The following is a 21,336-nucleotide window of genomic DNA, read 5'->3' as shown; positions in this document are numbered from 1 at the left end:
ATTCATCTTTATATGTTTAATGGGCTTTTCTCTATTATTTTATATTTTTCAATAAAAGAAAAAAGAAATTAAAAAATCTTGGAGCTCACTGGGAGCAATGGGGTTTGCAGCTGAAGTCCAATAGTACAAATGATGTGGTAAGAGGCCGGCAGGGCTGTGAATTACAGCAACAAAGGAGAAAAGAAAGTGATTGGAGAATTAAGCAACATGAATGGTATTTATTCAAAGACAGCTCATTATAGGACACGGAACTCCCTGGGTAGGAGTTTGAAGCTTTCTTAACTCAGAAAGAAACTTCCAACACAGTTTCCCAAAGAAAAATGGGCACCAAGGGCAAAGTAAGCAAGTAAGCTGTATCTTTGTTCAGTTTGTGCTTTTCTATGTCCTTGTATGTTTGGCTAAAAGAAGCTTCCTTCAGGAACTCAGGAAGCAGTGACTTACAGTTGATCAAAAGGATATGAGTGGCCCCTATGCCAGGAATTTATTCTAGGGAAATTAACTGTGGATTGCCAAAATGTTTATTACAAGGGTGTTCAGTTAATATTAATATTATTTAAATGGCCAAAAGAAGAGAGATTTAAGTAACTGTGCTGTAACCATAAAATATAATATGCATATGTTACAAATAATGTTGCAGGAGAATATGGGAAAATGTTCACAGTATATTAATAGTAGAAAAAGTATATTACAAAAGACTATGGACAATGTATCTTATTTGGGGATACTCGAAGAATCTGCATCAAAAGCATAAAGTGGGTGATGAGCTTACAGATGAATCTTATTCTATTTTTTGTCTTTAAAAACTTGATAGGCCTTGGCATTTTGAAACTTCCTGTAATTAATATATACTTCATTTGAAACAAAATAAATAATATTCAAAAACATAATTCAAAATTATGTAACTATTGAAAAATAGACATTAATGTGGCCAAAGACTTTGGGAAAAGTATACCAAATGTAAGCACAGTAGTGTTAGAACAGAAGATTATAGGTTTGTTTCTTTCTACTTTCTTTCAATGTTGCTTATATTTGAAATTAAAAATATAATTTGAGGCTAGAAAAAATTGGGATTATAGAATCCTAAATATTTAATTTCTGTTCATTCATCTTTACCCAAATTCTTACAATTAGATGAAATTTTTATTTAATTTATATCCTACAGATAAATTTAATAATGATGTAAGCCTCATTTCTCAGACTTTTAATGAATTCTCTGGGGATATTGTTCAAATGCAGATTTTGATTTAGTGGATTTGAGGCAGGGCTTTCATATCTAACAAATTCCCAAGTGATGTGAATAAATGCTTGTCCAAGGACCACACTTCGAGTTGCAAAGATGTAAAACACATCTATTCTCCAGCAATTATCTGACTCAGGTAATCAGAGCTGATTTCAAACAGTTCACTCAATAGATTTTTATAGGCCATCTACCTTATTCAAACTCCATAAATCTATTCTCTCTGTTATAGACGGAAAAACTTGAGACATTATATCAAGGTAAACTTTAATACACCTGTTTTTTTTTCAAGAAATAAAAAATGTAATGACTATAATGTAGAATTTAACTTCTTATTTTTCTTTAAGATCCCTTGTCTTTAAAATAATATCTATAAGATCCAGCTACAAACTCTTTAACTCTTTGTCATGAAATTACAGTATCAATATATTCTAATTTTTTCTCATGATCTCCTCTCTCCTACCCCCAACCCTGTCAAAATCTCTATCTCTATCTCCTTCTTCCTTTTCTTTCTCTCTTTCAGGTTATTAAATGCAAAGCAGCCATCGCCTGGGAAGCAGGCAAGCCCCTTTGCATTGAAGAGGTTGAAGTAGCTCCCCCCAAGGCTCATGAAGTTCGCATTCAGGTAAGTGGAGACTTTCCTTGGGTGGGAACAGACAGGGCCCCAAGTGGAGACCTGGCTTCTGTCAGGTCAATCCTCTGTGCTATGATTCAGAGGCCTTGGAGTTTCTAGTACAGGGAAGCTGTATTTTTAGATTCAGTCAAAAACAGGCATTATCCCAAAAAGGAATAAATCATCCATTATTTTAGTAATTTTCAAATAATGGGCTTAAAATTTAATTGATCTTAACATTAATCATTTACCCTAAGAATCAGACAAAGGAATTCACTTTGGATTTGAATTAGTTAGGTTTTCTTTTTGCTTTCCAATTGCTAATTATTTGAAAGTGTTATTAAAAGGAAGATAGACAATTTGATCGAAAATAAGACAGAAGAAAAAACCTGACGTGCTGCCCTAGGCAGCCGAAGGGTCCTGGGTATCCAGAGGAAGGGACAGGAGTAGGTCACAGGGAGAAGAGAGTGCATGGAATGGAGTGAGATCACTGATGGCAAGTTTGGACAATTTCCCCATTTTTCCCAAGCTGACCAGGCTTATATTTTCCTTGAGGACCCCCACATTAAGAGTCTGTACATGAGAGTGAATGGGACATTCTCACTGACAGAACCTTAAAGAAGAATATAGGTATACATTGGTAATTAATTCAGACAATCCTTGATTTGATATTGTTCTCTCAACTGTAAAAGGTATATTACCTCAACTTCATTTCAATAAGCCCTATTACCTTTGATTTTTTCCTCTCCTGGAGGCAATAACTGCCAATCCTATCTCTTTTATGATTTTCTGACAACAGCAAAAGGTAGAAAACAAAGACGCATTATAAGAGGAAAATAATCTAACCCAGTATATTTTTATTGGTTCTTTTTTCAAAAGGTGATTCTTTTATTGAGTTCTAGAAGTCTTATAAAGTTTTTAAATGATATCAAGCCTAATATTATATGTAACATCCAGCCCAATAATATAGTTGCAGAAACACAATTCAAGTCTGTGATTGCCTTGTAGATCATTGCTACCTCCCTGTGCCATACTGATGCCACTGTTATCGCTTCTAAATTTGAGGGCCTAGCTTTCCCAGTGATCGTTGGCCATGAGGCTGCAGGTATCGTGGAAAGTATTGGGCCAGGAGTGACCAACGTCAAACCAGGTATTTTATTTTATTCCGAAAAAATGGAAATGTCACAATATTTCAGAGATAATTATTGATAGAGTCCTGGCTTGGCATGCTCTAATTGATCTCTATTTACAAAAGGGGACCATCTTTTCCAAAGTAAAACGAGAGACACAATTTATCACAGTCTAGCAATAGGACAGAATATTTGAAATCAGAATTGTCTAATAAAATCTAGGAAATGTGGTCACTTTATTTACATATAGCACTGAGAAACTGTCCCATGAAGCAAAGTTACGAGGTTAGCTCTAACTGAAACTTCCATGTTTAACAAATGACACCTTATAAAAGAACAAGATCATGTCCTTTGCAGAAATATGGATGAAGCTGTCAGCCATTATCCTTAGCAAACTATTGTAGGAACAGAAAACCAAATACTGAATGTTCTTACTTATAAGTAGGAGCTAAATAATGAGAACACATGGACACAAATGGGGCAATGACAGGCACACTGGGTCCTACTTAAGTATGAAGGATGGAGGGAGGAGAGGCTCAGAAAAATAACTATTGGGTACTATGTTTAGTACCTGGGTGACAAAATTATCTGTACACCAAACTTCCATGACACAAGTTTACTTATATAGCAAACCTGCACATGTACCCCTAAATCTAAAATTAAAGGTGTTGTTTTTCCTTTTTTTTTTTTTTTGAGATGGAGCCTTGCTCTGTCACCCAGGCTGGAGTGCAGTGGCATGATCTCAGCTCACTGCAACCTCTGCCTCCTGGGTTCAAGCAATTATCCTGCTTCAGCCTCCCGAGTAGCTGGGATTACAGGCATGTGCCACCACACCCGGCTAATTTTGTATTTTCAGTAGAGACGGGGTTTCACCATGTTGGCTAGGCTGGTCTCGAACTACTGACCTCAGGTGATCCACCCACCTCGGCCTCCCAAAGTGCTGGGATTACAGGCATGAGCCACCTTGCCCAGACTTTTTTTTTTGTTCGAAACAGAGTCTCACTCTGTGCCAGGCTGGAGTGCTGTGGCACGATCTTGGCTCACTGCAACCTGCACCTCCCAAGTTCACACAAATCTTGTGCCTCAGCCTCCAGAGTAGCTGGGATTACAGGCATAAGCCATCACATCTGGCTAATTTTTGTATTTTTAGTAGAGACAGGGTTTCACCATGTTGGCCAGGCTGGTCTTGAACTCCCAACCTCAGGTGATCTGCCTACCTCAGCCTCCCAAAGCACTGGGATTACAGATGTGAGCCACTGCACCTGGTGTAAAATAAAAGGTTTTTAAATGACATGTTATAATAACTTCTATATAAAAAAGCAAACTATTTTAATATTAACAGGAAACTATGTAAAGAATGAGGACTTAGAGGTAGCTTTAGTGAGAAATATTATATATATGTCAATGTTAGCTGAAGTGTTTTTTTGGAAGTTTGTAAGATAAAGATAATACCTAAATGAAGCACACCAATAGCTGAAATTATTTACTCCACATTTTACAACAGATCCTCCAGATACTGGAATATGGGCTATGTAATCCTCATTTGGCAGGCCAGATGAACCGTGCCACTCTTTTCTCTTTTAATGAGAATACTCCAAAGTTAGAGGTATATTAGTATCTTTCCATTCCAAAAAAGATTGTACAAACAAATTGCTTCCCAAAATTTTGTGTCAATGAAGGAGTCTGGCCAATATAATCCCTTTAGCCCCAGCTCTGCCACTTACTGGCTATGTGATCTTGGCCAGTTATGTCACTTTTCTGTGATTCAGCTCAGATTTCTGTTTTCTATAGTGTGAATAAAAATAGGGCTCATCTCAAAGAGTTGCTCTGAGAATTAAGTTCTGAAATAATACATGTAAGTAGTTATAATGGTGCGTGGTATGTATTAAATGTTGAATGAATGTGAATTATCATCATTAGACCTCAGGCATCGAAGCACAGAAGTCACTATTAAATTGGAATTTATTAAAAAGTGGAAAAATGTGGAATTTGAAAGTGAATCTAAAGGTGAAACATAGCAATGATATAAAGTTTATACCTAGCCTATAATTGTTTACCTCTCCTATTATCTAAGGATGTTATGTTTCGTACATGGTGTTTGGAAATGTAATAAACAATAGTCATGATGCAGAGAGTCACAATGACAGCAAAGTCCCAGAGTTCTGTATCTGATGATATCAACATAGATTTGTTGCTGGACTGCCTAGCAGAGTAATTTTTAAAAAAATACAATATATGCAATACGTTGGGGAATCTGCAGTCTTGTAAGGTAATGAAATACTGTAGCCACCTATACTTTCCACTGAATATAAAATGTATACTATAAAGAAAAGGTGTTTTCCACTGATTTATCTGGTAGAAGCTATAAGTAACACCTTAGGCACCATCCAACATATGGCCTTTCTTTCTAGGTGACAAAGTAATTCCACTTTATGCACCTCTATGTAGAAAATGCAAGTTTTGTCTGAGTCCACTCACAAATTTGTGTGGGAAAATCAGGTAAGCACTCTACACTGTTAGTATTAGTATAAATTTGAATGAATATTTTGGAAAGCATATTGACATTACCTAAATGGCCTTGAAGAGGTGCAAACCTTCCACCCACTAATTCTAATCCTAGGTGTGTACAAGATACTATTGCAAGTGCACACAAAGAAACATGTGCTGGAATGTTCTTTGTAACACTGTTTATTAGAGTAAGCAATTTAAAACAGCACAAATGTCCATCAGAAAGAGAATGAATTTTAAAACTGCTATGTAGTAGCACAATGGACTACTACACAACAATAAAAATGGCTAAACTTGAGCTGCATGTATTAACATAAAATAATCTCACACACATAATGTTAAGGGAAATAAGCAAATTGCTGAAGGAATATTTAGTAAAGTGTCATATACAAAAACAATACTATACTTTCTTATGGTTATTTGTATATGTAGTAAAAGCATAAACAAATCACTGAAATAATAAATGCCAAATTCAGAATAATAGCTACTTCTACAGGGATGAGAGAGGGATACAATAAGGCACAGTAAAGTAATTTACTCCCAGGCAACATAGCTATAAGTCTTAGAGCCAGGTTTTTAACCCAGGCAGTATGGCTCTGGAGTCTAAAATCTTGATCATCTTGTTTTTGCTTTACTAGACTACAGAAGGATCCTTTCATCCTTAACACTAATTGAAAGCAGTTATTTAAGAAGCTAAAATTGTACTACTCTTACATCTATTACTGTGCCTCAATTTTTTCATCTATAAAATGAGGAGCAAAATAATGCCTGCTTCATAGACTTGTTCCAGATATTCAAAGAACTAATTTTTTTTTGCAAAGCTTTAATGAAATAATGGATTTAGGCAATACCAATAAATTCTTTCTAATAAATGTTATAAAAAGAGATAATTATATTCCAAATGAAATATACGATACCACCTATAAAGTATTACCACAAAAATATAAAATCTGAATCAGATCAAGTGTTTAGATCAAAAATACTAATTTATGAGGGGATGCAGGGATAGAGAAATATGTTCAACCAGATTACAGGAATGTTATGAGCAAACTTCAGAATGAGGAAAACTCTATAGGACAAATGATTCAATTTCTTCAACAAATAAATTGCAAGGGGAAAAAGAGAGGGAGAAGGGATCTATAATTTAAGATAATTAAGAGACAACAAAAATGTGGACCTAAAGTAATCCTTTAGAGATATATGGTAATGTTTTTACAGATGAAATCGTGATATCTGGGATTTGCTTCAAAATATTCCAATGTGGGGGAGGGAGCAGATATTGTGGAGGAATAATAGATGAAACCTGACTGGCCATGAATTGATGGTTACTGGAGCTGGGACATGGACACATAAGGGTTCATTATGCTATTCCTTCTACTTTTATACATGTTCAAATTTTCCACAACAAAAATGTTTTAAGAGTTAATACATGTAAAGCCCTTAAAAGCATTTCTGGTACACAAAAGCATTCAATAAAAGTTTGTTCCCTGGCCGGGTGCGGTGGCTCATGCCTGTAATCCCAGCACATTGGGAGGCCAAGGCTGGCAGATCACCTGAGGTCAGGAGTTCAAGACCAGCCTGACCAACACGGAGAAACCCCATCTCTACTAAAAATACAAAATTAGGGCCAGGCGAGGTGGCTCACACCTATAATCCCAGCACTTTGGGAGGCTGAGGCGGGTGGATAGCGAAGTCAGGAGTTCGAGACCAGCCTGGCCAACATGATGAAAGCTCATCTCTACTAAAAATACAAAAATTAGCCGGGCCTGGTGGTGCGTGCCTGTAGTCCCAGCTACTCGGGAGGCTGAGGCAGGAGAGTTCCTTGAACCCGGGAGGCGGAGGTTGCATTGAGCTGAGATCGCGCCACTGCACTCCAGCCTGGGCAACAGAGCAAGACTCCGTCTCAAAAAAAAATAATAATAATAATACAAAATTAGCCGGGCGTGGTGGTGCATGCCTATAATCCCAGCTACTCGGGAGGCTGAGGCAGGAAAATCGCTTGAACTCGGGAGGCGGAGGTTGCGGTGAACGGAGATTGTGCCACTGCAGTCCAGCCTAGGCAACAAGAGTAAAAACTCCGTCTAAAAAAAAAAAAATTGTTCCCTGCACTCCAGCCTGAGTGACAAAATGACACCCTGTCACTTTTTAAAAAATTGTTGCTGTTATTTTTAAAATTTGCTGTTATCCAACAAACTATATTTTGTGAAAAGTCTTGTTGTTTCCTTAATTTTTCTGTCTTGTAAATTGTCATCAAAAATATATAATGCTCAACATATTTTGTAGGAAAATGATCAGTGTTCCATTTATTATAACTTTTCTTTATTTGTATCACTCTTTTTTTTAATTTTCTAGTAATCTCAAAAGTCCTGCTAGTGATCAACAACTAATGGAAGACAAAACCAGCAGGTTTACCTGCAAAGGAAAACCAGTTTACCATTTCTTTGGAACCAGTACATTCTCTCAGTACACTGTGGTGTCAGATATCAATCTTGCCAAAATAGATGATGACGCAAATTTAGAGAGAGTTTGTCTGCTTGGATGTGGGTTTTCAACTGGCTATGGGGCTGCAATCAACAATGCCAAGGTAAATGGTTAAACACCAGTTTGTGTAAAACAGAAGTTACTAGGAGGCAGTGTGATACAGATGAACTAGAATTAGTTATCTTCAAACTGTGGCTGTGTCATTTATTACCTCTGTGATTTTAAGCAAGTTATTTAATCCCTCTAGAATAATATCTACTACAAATACTTATGAGGATAATTGAATAATATTATATATGTAAAACATCTGGCCCAGTAGCCTACATATAATTGACCCAGCATATGTTCTTATACTATACTAACATATTAGGTTATAGATCTTCCCTGATTTAAATACAGCCTGTTTAAATATGTCTCCTAAGGATGAATGCTCATCCTAGGACAGCTGACTCAGTCAAAGGGCAACAAAAATGACAGAAACTCACTTCCATCTTCACACAACCACCCCTGTCTTCTCCCTGTTGCTACAGATTTATCTCCCTCCATCAGTAGTAATTCATTTCTGCTACTCATCATGTCCCTTTGTGGCTTCAAAGGAGGGTCTCTGGTAGCAGCCGTAATGTTGACCAGATGTGTCCCTGGAATCCCATGTTAGAATTTAGAAACTCTTACAAAGCATCTGATCTAGAACTAGAGAGATATCAAAGAGGGATCTCACAATTGGACTTCTCAGCCTGCTTATCTGAACCTCCCTGACATCAATCTTTATTCCTGACTCAAAACCGCAAAATGCAGCCAGAGTGGTCTTTCAAACAACAAGTCTAAAGATTTTATTTTTCCTGCATTATTTCATTTTTCCCTCAGGGTGAGCTCAAATTCCTCAGTAGGCTACAGTGACTTCCTACTTCTCCCTTTCCACTGTGCACTCACTGTTCCCTTGGCTCCACTCTGAGTCTCCAGGCTTCAGTCACTGTGGTCTCTGGGCTTTCCACACTTGGCTTCCAGCAACAATGCAGAGAAGACTGCCCTACCTCCTTCAGGCTGACTCCACTTATCACTTCCTCTCAGAGATCTACTTCAGGCTCTCAGCCATGCTTTGGGTATCCCTCCCAGTTTTCACCCCAAATTTTTTTCTTTTTTGAGACAGGGTCTCACTCTGTTGCCCATGCTAAAATGCAGTGGCATGATCATTGCTCACTGCAGCCTTGACCTCCTGGGCTCAAGTGAACTTCCCACTTCAGCCCTCCAAGTAGCTGGGATTACAGGCATGCACCATGATGCCTGGCTATTTTTTTAATTTTTTATAGAGACAGGGTCTCCCTATGTTGCCCAGGCTGGTCTTGAACTCCTAGGCTCAAGCAGTCCTCCCACTTCGACCTCCCAAAGTGCTAGGATTACAGGCATCAGCCACCACCAGCCTCTGTCTTCATTCTTATCACACTATAGAGAAATCTCCCATTTATTTTTTTGTCCTATTGTACTATTTGTTCCTTGAGGGCAAGAACTCTCTGTTGTTCATTGTGATAGCTCCAGAGCCTGGAATTGTCCCTGGCACATAATAGGAGCTTGATAATTTTTCAATGAATGAATAAATAAAACCAGGTGCATAAAACATCCTGGTGAGGCCTGGTCCTCGGCTTTGTAATCCAGAAAGTCCTTTTTATCAGGTTACCTAGAGTTGTTCAGTGTCAAGGAAACAAAGTCAGCCTCACCACAATAAGAGGTTGATCTAGTAGGCAAGATACCAAAGTATGACTCTTCATTGAGAATTTTATCTGCCACATAGACAAAAATGCTACCCTTTGCTATCAGCATGTTATCTCCCTTTAAAAATGTATTTACGCACACAATTACTTATTAATAAAAAAATTAAAAAATTGTATTAGAAACCAAACTACAATCAGAGAAGGGTACTAGTAGCTGGGTGGAGTTGACAGCAGATGTGCACATGGCAGTCAAAGCCTGTTTTCTGCTGTATGGCGCTAGAGACTTAGGGAAGAAGTATCACTCTTCAAGTCTTCCTTTGCTGGGCTCCATGCAGTCCATCCTCTTCTACTACTCCAGTCCTTTTAAGGGCCATTAGCACTAGAGGTTCAGCTACAGCTTTCTTTTTTAATTACTTATTTATTTTTAATTGAAAAAGATTTATATATTTATGAAACGCAATTAACGTTTTGATATATATATACACTGTAGAATAATTAAATCAAGCTAATAATGTATCCATCACTTCATATACTTACCTTTTTGTGGAGAGAACATTAAAAATCTACTATCTTAGCAATTTTCAGATATACAATACATTATTATTAATTATAGTCACCATAGCATACAATGAAATTCCAGAAATTATTCCTCCACTCTATCCGAAATTTTGTATCCTTTGACCAACATCCTCCTATTCGTCATTTATCCCCCCAGACTCTGGTAACCACCATCCTAGTCTCTGCTTCTGTGAGCTTGTCTTTTCCACATATAAGTGAGATCATGCAGTATCTGTCTTTCTGTGCCTGGCTTATTTCACCTGACATAATGTCCTCCAGGTTCATCCATGTTTTCACCATAACAGGATTTTCATTTTTTTAAAAGCATAATTAGTACTCCATTGTGTATATACATATCATATTTTTCTAATCTATTCATCTATTTGTGGAGCAAAAGCCAGAGGTGTGCATACCTAATATTATTGATAAATAAGGAAAACATTGCCGTTTACCTGTTGCTTAGTAATTTTGTTTCCAATTTAGAATGTATTAAACTTACCTTGAGCAGATTTTCTGTTTTCCTTTTGTTTAAGGATTGGTTCCACATTTTGGCTATTGTGAATAATGCTTCATTGAACATGGGTATGAACATCTCATTTCCTTTGGTTGTATATACAGAAGTGGAATTGTACAGCTTTCTTTTAAATCCAGTCAAAGTCGACCTAAATTTCCAGGAGTTGTTCTTCTCACTGTTAAGGAAGAGATTCTAGCTGCTAAGCCACCTCATGAGATGCTCAGAGAGAAATGAATCTGATGGGAAGAAATTAAGGGAAGTGAAGTATCAGTAATTCTGCCCAAAAGGCAAGAGCTTTAGTAAAATTTAACTTACTTCTGGGAAGAAAAGTGAAGCAACCTCTCTGTATAATTATTGAGAACACACCAACATCACCAGAACCCCTCTTTCTTTTTGATGTGCTTGTATCCTTTACTGCCAATTAAACAACATTACACAGAGACCTTTGGAAGTGTGGAAATGTCCTCTAACAGTGGTACTTGCAGATAGATAATCATCTACTGTGTGTAGACCCACTTGCAAATTGTGGGGGCAATTTATAGTGACCCCACCTAAGTTCTGCAAGCAAAGGCACTTTTACACACAGGGGTCCAGTTGTATAATACAAGTAATGCAGCATATTATATTTACACACTGTTGTGAGCTAGCCTGAGAATCCAACTACTAGTTACATTGCTGCAATGGGAAAAATGCATTTCCACTTCCTAAGAGACTCACAGCCTCTTTTTAACTGAGACTCTGGAGAAATATATTAAGAATCATACTGAACACATGCCACAACATTACAGTAAAGAAGCCATCATAAGAACAATATTGCAATATATATACATATTTATTATTTCCTCTGAGTAGCAAAAGCCAGGGGTGTGTATACCTAATATTATAGTAAATAAGGAAAATATTGCAGTTTACCTGTTGCTTAGTAATTTTGTTTCCAATTTAGAATGTATTAATACTTACCTTGAGCAGATTTTCTCTTTTCCTTTTGTTTATGTTTTAATCCTAACAGCTTTGCATCCTCATTAGGAAATATTAAGTATCTCTCTATGTAGTATTTTTCTATTGCTATACTAGTCTGTAGAATAACATATTCCAGTTACAGCATCTTTTCTTACCATCTTATCTATTATTTCCATTTAATGCAATGAAACAAATATTTATTAAAGACTCAATATACAGAAGACTCTTTCACAATAATATGGAATTTAAAAAGTTTCTGCCTTCATAAAATTTACAGTCTTTTAAAGAAACACACATACACACACAATCAAGGCAGGTTATAAATTATATGATACAAGAAAAGCAAAAAGACAGGCATTGGTTTCTGATTGAAAAATCAAGAAAAGTTTCATAGACAGAATGTCCTTGAAGTCAGGCCTAGGAGTATAGGTTATACTTTAATTAAAGAAAATAAGGTGAAAAGTACATCAGTCTGAGGGAGCAGCGTCAACTACGGCATGAGAAGAAATTGCAACAATCTGTTCGCAGTTCTTGTACTGGGAATATCATGGGGATGATGCTGGAAGGTAAATAGAGGTCAGACAATAAAAATCCTTTCATGCCATGCAAAACAAATTGGACTTCATTCCAAACTGGTGATTTGGAGTGATCAAGTAAATCACTGTAATATTAATACAACCAAATGAGGCCTATTCGAAATATAGACGTCAAATTAATAGTGATCCAATTTCAAAAGGAAAGCAATAAACCCCTCAGAATGTGTGGGTTTTCAAATTTTGTTCAGATAACACTGAAGGGAAAAAGTAAAACAAGGGAATTATTTTTACTTGGGTTCGTTTCTTATAATCTTAATGAACACTAAATAATTCTCCAAATTTAGGTAGTAATGCATCCATTTTCACATTGGCAGATTTCCTCCATTGGCTATATCATAGAGTTTAATAGCAGGCTGTCTTTAATTCATATGTTCATGCCCCCACTTCCTCCTGACTCTTAAAAGAAAAAAAGTGGGACTGGCTGCTTTAGAAGTTACTTTATAATTTTCCTGCTTGCAGGTCACCCCTGGTTCAACTTGTGCTGTCTTTGGCCTAGGAGGTGTGGGTCTTTCTGCTGTAATGGGTTGTAAAGCGGCAGGAGCTTCCAGAATCATAGGTATTGACATCAACAGTGAGAAGTTTGCAAAGGCTAAAGCCCTGGGAGCCACTGACTGCCTCAATCCTAGAGACTTACATAAACCGATCCAGGAAGTTATCATTGAATTGACCAAGGGAGGTGTGGATTTTGCCCTTGACTGTGCAGGTGGATCTGAAACCATGGTATGTATATTTTGTTCTTGGATCATATTTTCAATGTATTCTTTGGCTGTCAAATAATAGGGGAAAGTGGATTATGTTTATTATGGTATTTAGTACTTTCAAATGGATGACAGTGGGGTAGAACTATAAGCCACAAATCATTTCCCATTCCCTCAGCTATACTCCATTTCCTTCAATGCCCATGAATGTGTCCCCCCAAATGCCAGTACTGTCTTGGTGAGTTCAGTCTTCTCTTGTGATAAGAAGCCATACCAGCATTATTTGTAGATGTTGATTTTTCTTTTGAGATCCCTTTAAAAAGCTCAATATTATTTGTCTGGAGATAATATTTTCTAATTTTGTTTTCTATGATAATTCCAATTCCTATTCCTTGGAGACAATTTTAGGGGTTTTTTCATTTTTAATTAGAGAAATGTTCCTTTTGACTATTAAATCAAATAAAATGACAAGTGCATTAATTAGACAGCATTCTTTAGCAAAAGATATAAAGGGATGAATTAACTGCAATGCATAAATAGGAATAAACACCTATTTTGCTTAGCTATCTTATGCATTATATACATTATTAATATTAACATTTGTTAATGTAGAATATCTTTTCTTTAACAGTATATAATATTTAAAATTAATAAACAATATGTGCATGTGTTGTTATATTTAATATTAACATAGTCTCAACACTAGCTATATGTTAGAATTTCCTGAGGGGTTTTTTGTTGTTTTGTTGCTTTTTCAATACCAATGAATGGGCCAAACCCAGGATATTCTTGTGTGCTGGGGGCCCACTGACAACATTTTAAAAATTAATTTCTCAAGTTGAGAACCACTGACCTAAAAGTTAGCATCTTCTATTATTAAGCTGACTTATTATACCATGAAAGTCATTTTCAATTATGGAACAGAATTATATTAGAGAATCCAAATGGAAAGGGAAGGATTTATTTAATCACCAAAAGATGAGTTACCTACTCTCCCACCAAAAGTTTCTATAGCTAGGAAAAGCTATGTTTCTAGGTTCCAATGACCTCTAACCCTCTAAACCAAGGGTCAACACCCTGTAGCTTACCAGCACAAGGATTGTTTACTAACACCTGCTAAGGACCCTTTTAAGGAGCTGAATGTAGTGATACTGGAGTCTATGACCTGACTGGAAGCTGTAGAAAGATTTTATAACTTTGCAGTGATTAATTTTAGAGCTTTGATAACCCCCAGCAATAAGTCAGAGACTTAATTTAGAATTTAATTTTGAAAGTGTTTGTCAAAAATGTTAAAGGCCTCAAAATATTTGATTAAAACAGAACCATAGGTCATTGTAAAACAATAGTTACTTATTTAGCCAAATAGATCATCAAAAGACTTTAAAGGCAATACATGAGGATGTATGGATGTAAAAACCTTAACACTATTTTTAAAGTAATTAAAAACCTAATGTAGACAACATGGGAATTATTTTGATAAAATGTAAAATGTTGTTTCTTAAGTCAGTTACCAGAAATGGAAAGAAAAACTGGTAGTGTGACTGCTTCTCCTTATGGGAAGCCCATTTCAATAAACCTGATGAGAAAAGTGCTTGAATTTAATCAGACATGGGAAAAGTGTGTTCAGGATTATGAGTACAGCAGGGGAATACATAATTCTTAGTAACTGCATGAGAAATTTTCTGGTTACATTGAAAAATTTAAACATATCAAGAAAAGCCAAGAGTACAGAATCAAGTTGTACTGGAGGAAAACATTCACTCCTAGACCTTTAAGATAAAACATTTTAGTATCAGGCCATAAGAATAGTTAGAACTGGAGGAAAAAAACTTATAATAGCTGATGAAAAAGCTAAAGAAAAGAGTTATCTCAGTCCAAGGGGAGACAAAGCTGAAAGCAGGGAGACATAGCAAAAGTTGAACTGACATATGATTTTGAGAAGTTTTCAAAAGAAACAGGTTATAAAAATAAAAGTTAAGTTTCTTTTAATTGTATTAAGAGCAAATCAATACTGTAAAGAGACTTTGTTTTAACATAGGGGAATAATGTTAGAAAGACTATTCTAAATAATCCTCTTTTAATCACAGCAAATTTAATCACATACAAAATTTTTTTATAAATTCCTCTTCATGAAACTTATTATGACTTACACAGATGATCTATGACATGCTTGGACTTTTGACTTATCCTAATTTTTTCTTTTTAAATAATCAGTCATTTTATTTTAGGACAAGATTTTACCATAAGATTCTTTTTTATATGAAATTATTCTTTTTTAATAACCCTTTTATTAAAAATACATTTTTATATTTATAACTTTATATTTCTCTCCCCTACTTACTTTTTTATCTTTTTAAGTAAATAACTTTAAAATAATCTCCAAATTATGTAAAATTATTCTTTAATAAGAATACAGGCCAGGCACAGTGGGTCACGCCTGTAATTCCAGCCCTTTGGAAGGCTGAGGTGGGCAGACTGCTTGAGCCCAGGAGTTCGAGAGCAGCCTGGGCAACATGGCAAAAACCCACCTCTACTAAAAATACGAAAATTAGTCAGGTGTAGTGGCACACGCCTATAGTACCAACTACTTGGGAGGGTAAGGTGAGAAAATAAATTAAGCCCAGGAAGTTGAGGCTGCAGTGAGCTATGATCATGCCACTCCACTGTAGCCTGGGCAACAGAGTGAGACTGCCTCAGAAAAAAAGAGAATACAATTATTTATTTATATATTTATATATTCATATATATCTATATGAATTAGAATTCTTATTCCTAGTAACCTTAAATTTTCATGAAAACTTAGAAAGCAAGAAATCCTGAACTGTTAGATGTAAGCATTTTATAGATGAAATCATTTCACAATTTTAGAAACATGTTTTCCTATATCATAATTTTTTAATTGGAAATGACTCACATATCCAGCATTTATTATTTAATTTAAAATAATTTTCAGATTTTATATTACACAAAAAGTCCACTTATAAGCATTTATTTCATTTACATATACTTTTTCATTTTTAATAGTCATCTAGATAACTTTTGATAACTGAGATATTATGCAGAACTAGCCATTATTTAAAGTTATTTCCTTGTTAACTTTTTTTTTGAGATGGAGTCTCAATCTGTCGCCTAGTGGAGTGCAGTGGCACGATTCTGGCTCACCGCAACCTCCACCTCCTGGGCTCAAGCAATTTTCCTTCCTCAGACTCCTCAGTAGCTGGGACTACAGGCACATGCTGCCATGTCTGGCTACTTTTTTGTATTTTTAGTAGAGATGGGGTTTCTCCATGTTGGCCAGGCTGGTCTTGAACTCCTGATCTCAAGTGATCCACCTGCCTCGGCCTCCCAAAGTGCTGGGATTACAGGCGTGAGCCACCATGCCTGGCCCTTGTTAACTAAAGTCTAAACATTAGGTGAAAACCTAAGTAAGAACCATAAGGTTAAACACATAGGTATTTTGCTGATAAATTAGGTGATTCAGTTGCTGTTATTGACCTAACAATTTTAAATTAGTCTTATTTGTCAAAAAAAAAAAAAAGTCACACAACAATAGATTTGGCTGGGTTTACAGTCTCACAACCTTTGTGCCAAACCCTGACACTTTAAACATTTAGCAGAGGCAAATATAAAACTTATTTACTTACACACAAATGTATGCTGATTTTTTAGACATCTTTATTTTTATTTTACTAACAATTTTTTTTTTTTTGAGACAGAGTCTCACTCTGTGACCCAGGCTGGAGTGCAGTGGTGTGGTCTCGGCTCACTGCAACTTCCTCCTCCTGGGTTCAGGCAATTCTCCAGCCTCAGCTTCCCGAGTAGCTGGGACTACAGGCAGGCACAACCACACCCAGCTAATTTTTGTATTTTTAGTAGAGACGGGGTTTTGCCATGTTGGCCAGGCTGGTCTCGAACTCCTGGCCTCAAGTGATCCACCCACCTTGGCCACCCAAAGTTCTAGGATTACAGGCATGAGTCACCTGCACCTGGACTGTGCTGAACATTCTATTTGTAATGGAACACTGGGCCCTCAAGGCTCAATCTACAATGATACTATGATGTCATTAGCTTGAATCCCATTATCTTACATGCAGAGTTGGATTAATTTTTTTCTAAAGCATTGTACATTGCCACACTGGAGTTCATATTCTACTTTTCCACTGACTCAAGTATTCTTTTGTGTTCCATCACAGAAAGCAGCCCTGGACTGTACAACCGCAGGCTGGGGATCATGTACTTTCATTGGAGTAGCTGCTGGTAGCAAAGGATTGACTATTTTTCCAGAGGAGCTAATAATCGGCCGTACTATAAATGGAACATTCTTTGGTGGTCAGTTTTTTTTTCTTCATAGCTTTAAATTTTTTTCCTAGTAGTTCTGAAATTCTTAGAGTGAAGGCTATTGAAAAGAAATAAAAATAATTTATTCAACCATTGAATCCCTAGAGCATATCCAAATACTACATAAAAACTATTAATTACTTATAAGTAATTTATATAAAAAGGTAATTATAATTTGCAAATTGAAATTTAATTTGCATTTGAATGAACCAACATGGAGGAACAAAAAATAAACATTGACCTTATTGAGATAATTTCTTATATAGAGTGGAAAATAATCTTAAATTTTTCTTATAAAGAAAAATTTTAAAATAGATATAAGTACAGAAAATTAAAGATGGAAGGAGTTTAATCTATTTGAAGCAAACCAAATCTGACTTAATAATTTCATTCATTCAGCAAATGCTGATTAAACTACTTCGTGTCAAGTGCCATGTCGTTATTTCCCATTTTGTCCACATTACAGGTTGGAAAAGTGTAGATTCTATCCCAAAGCTGGTCACTGACTATAAGAATAAGAAATTCAATCTGGATGCATTGGTGACCCATACCCTGCCTTTTGACAAAATCAGTGAGGCATTTGACCTAATGAACCAAGGAAAAAGGTACATTACTAATAGATGACTGAATGATTTAAAAAACGTTTACAATGATTCTATTTTCTTTTTGATGTTAAGAAGCAACCAGCTTGTTTTTTCTGACATTTTCCACATCCCAGGTACTAGATGTGCTTAAAAGATTAAATAGTGGCCATTTCAGAGGGGAAAAGCTTCCATTTCAATAATGCACATCTGTACACTGTTACAATATAGAATGGTGGCATAAATTGATACAATTTCCATTTCACAAACCATTAACTCAGTTGGGGCTGCTCCCTAGAAAGAGAGGTTTCTGTGTAGTATAATGTTAGATCCCTCTAGTACAGTGTACCCCTGAGTTTAGCACCGTGGTGTTCTGCAGTTTGACACAGAGTGCCTACCCCAGACCCTTCACAATCAGAATGGGGTGAAAACCATGCCTATGTGGCAGGGATCAGACATGTAAAGGATGCCCCAACTGTCTCATTCTCTTGCTTTGTCATGGAGTTCCTCTAAGATACCTTCTGATCCACTATTTTAGTTATACAGTGCTCCCACGTCAGGGATCCCAGGAACTGATGCATAGAAATGTTCCACCTGGAAGATTCCTAGGGGTTGGGGGATTAGTAAGGCTAGGATCAATGATTCTAGGTAAAATGTTCAAGCACAGCCTTGATCAATAGAAACAAAGGTCAAAAACATTAGGAACAATGTTACACAGAGGAGACGCAGGACCAAGAAGAAATGAAAAGAGAAGATACAACAAAAGAAAGGAGGAAAAGGCTAAAGTAAAATTAAAATAACTGGGATATGAAGCAGGGAATAAATGTTGCAGAAGAAGATAGTTTCATGGTGTGAGGACCCAGACTACTTCTTGGGGAAGAAACCTGAGGAAATATCCCCACTGACATGAACTCCCCAATTTGCAAACGTGTCAGTCACACCATATCAAAAGGAAGTTCAATAAAAAGAAAATACAAGCATTATTTTTTAAGCTACACCATGTAAACTTAGTATATAAGCCCTGCAATGTATTATACAACTTCAATATCCCCATAAGGAATACTCCTCAAGTTAGGAGATAGAGGTTGGAGTGGGGTTTGAGCCTCACACCCTTGTATTCATATCCTCTAACACAAACCTTTTCTCCTAGAATTCTCAATTATGGAATATACCCATAAGGAATGCTAAGTGGCAGCCAGGTGGAAAATGCTGCATTGCTTTATGGGCAAGTCTCCCACATTCTCCCAGGAGGCTTCCCTGGTAATCAGCCTACGGGTAGACACCAGAGTGAGGCCTCCTGCTCCTTCTCTGGCCCACTGAGAATACCACCTGACTGCCCACACAGATGGAAAGGTGGCAATGAGGAAGGCAGAGGTTGGGCCTCATCAGGTGTGTCCACCATATGGGCACAGGAAGCACAAGAGAGGGCAGGCCCTCCTACCACCCAACTGCAAAGAAGCAAGGAAGTGGGGGGAAGGGGATGGGATACAATGACTGACTAGCCTGTTGAGGTGTAGTGATCCTGCCCCAGAGTGAGGAAAGGACACAGAGATTCTCCTTCCACAGGTAGGGGTGTCTTCCAGTCCTGGGTGAAGAAAACATTTATGCATAGCACCCTGCTCATAGCAGGGGTTCCACAGTTCCAGCAGTAACGTTTGAGATAAGGACTGCTCTGTCCTTGAGGCTTATCCCCCTCTTTGTGTCTACATGTTGGAGTTACCCAGAAATAAGAACATCTGGGTTCTTAAAAAGTTGCATCCCAACACACCAACTTTGATGCCCACTCCCTCCTTCGATGCTCAACTTTGCCCTCAGCTATAGGAGATCCGAGAACAGTGACTATTCCAAGACTAAAACCTGACTCCCTCCTTGGTACATTCTAATTCTCCTCAACAGCACCACTGAGTAACAAGGACGCTGCCTAAGGTGAGTAAGGGTCCTCAATTCCCCCCAAGTTTACTAGCACATGCATAAAATATTATTAACACCATGAATGGAAGAGGATGACGGGATAAAAGAAATTAGGCTTAATAAAGTGAATGTCTATAAAGGAAGACCAGATCCTGAAATGAAAAGGCAAAACTTATTTGTGAGCTTTGGTTAAATTTATCATGAAAATTATACTTATTAATGTTTTATTGTTATTAACAGCGTCCGAACAATCCTCATCTTTTGAAGATGCCAGGAGCAATTCGGAATACTATCTGATTGAATGTGAACCTGCCTGGTTAATTTATTACCTGATTTGATGAACCAAGGAAAGCCATGAGTTTAAACAAATATTTACATTTAATATGGGAACATAAAAGAGCTTTAAATATTATAGACTTTGTACCTGTTATATATATGAATATTCCCTATGTTAAATAATAATAATAACTAGTGTTTATGAATAGAATCATATCATCTTTAGAAATTGTTTAAAATTAGTTCTGGGAAGTTGAAAGTGGGGAATGAAGAGATAATAAATAAAACTAGATTGGCCATATGTTTATAATTTTTTTAGATTGGGTAATGAATACATGGAGTTTCATTATACTTTTCTCTCCACTTTTGTCTATGTTGAAAATTTTCTGGGAGCTAAATGATGAGAACACATGGACACATGATGGGGAACAACACACACTGGGGCCTGTTGAGGGCAGGGAGTCGGCAGAGAGAGAGCATCAGGAAGAATAGCTAATGGATGCTGGGCTTCATACCTGGGTGATGAGATGATCTGTGCAGCAAAGCACCATGGTACATGTTTACCTATGTAACAAACCTGCACATCCTGCAAATGTACCCTGGAACTTAATAAAAGTTGGAAATTTTTAAAAAGAATGAATAAGACCTGGTATTTGATAGCACAACAGGGAGACTATAGTCAACAGCAATTTAATTGTATATTTTAATATGACTAAAAGAGTATAATGGATTGTTTGTAACACAAATAAATGCTTGAGGGGATGGACACCCCATATTACATGATGTGATTATTACACATTGCATGCCTATATCAAAACATCTCATGTACCCCATAAATATATACACCTAATACCCACAAAACTTAAAATATAAAATGTTTTAAATAAAAATAAAGAAAAGATTTCCCACAACAAAAAGATTTTTACTGGAAAAAATCACTATATTTCACATACATGTGTACATATATACATTATATATATATACACTATATATATGAAATATATAGTAATTGTGATTATGTGTGTATATATATATTAACATATACACACATATATACATAAAACATTATTATATACTTTGTGTTCCAATAAGCCACAAGCTACTTTTTAAAAATAAGTTGCTAAATAATTTTCTTTTTAACATCTGCTAATTTCTTTTCTCTTAGCCCCACTCTATCATTAACTGCAATCACATGGAAGGAGATATCAGAATCTATTTAAGTGAATATT

The 21,336-nt window shown here is 36.5% G+C and overlaps 1 protein-coding gene across 2 annotated transcripts; it reads left to right on the top strand.

Moving 5' to 3' along the window:
* The first annotated feature begins 235 nt into the window (after positions 1-235).
* Positions 236-20,880, top strand: ADH4 (alcohol dehydrogenase 4 (class II), pi polypeptide). Of its 2 annotated transcripts, XM_014344705.4 has the most exons (10): positions 246-346; positions 1,237-1,376; positions 1,761-1,862; positions 2,859-3,000; positions 5,392-5,479; positions 7,841-8,072; positions 12,763-13,023; positions 17,195-17,330; positions 17,806-17,944; positions 20,072-20,880. In XM_014344705.4, exons 2-10 carry the CDS (start codon positions 1,302-1,304, stop codon positions 20,094-20,096), a joined length of 1,200 nt encoding a protein of 399 aa, XP_014200191.1. In that variant the 5' UTR covers positions 246-346; positions 1,237-1,301; the 3' UTR covers positions 20,097-20,880. The 2 variants fall into 2 exon arrangements, with proteins under 2 accessions (XP_003829972.1, XP_014200191.1); XM_003829924.7 differs by lacking the exon at positions 1,237-1,376 and having other exon boundaries at positions 236-338.
* The last annotated feature ends 456 nt before the right edge of the window (positions 20,881-21,336 follow it).

Source organism: Pan paniscus, chromosome 3 (assembly GCF_029289425.2).
Source record: "Pan paniscus chromosome 3, NHGRI_mPanPan1-v2.0_pri, whole genome shotgun sequence".
Taxonomy (NCBI): Eukaryota; Metazoa; Chordata; class Mammalia; order Primates; family Hominidae; genus Pan; species Pan paniscus.
This window is presented reverse-complemented; position numbering and strand designations above follow the sequence as displayed.

Coding starts and splice junctions, on each gene's coding strand:
- ADH4 (XM_014344705.4), top strand. CDS start 1,302: ATGCTTGTCCAAGGACCACACTTCGAGTTGCAAAGATGTAAAACACAT. Junction 5,480..7,840: donor AATTTGTGTGGGAAAATCAG/GTAAGCACTCTA, acceptor TTAATTTTCTAG/TAATCTCAAAAGTCCTGCTA. Junction 17,331..17,805: donor AAATGGAACATTCTTTGGTG/GTCAGTTTTTTT, acceptor TCCACATTACAG/GTTGGAAAAGTGTAGATTCT.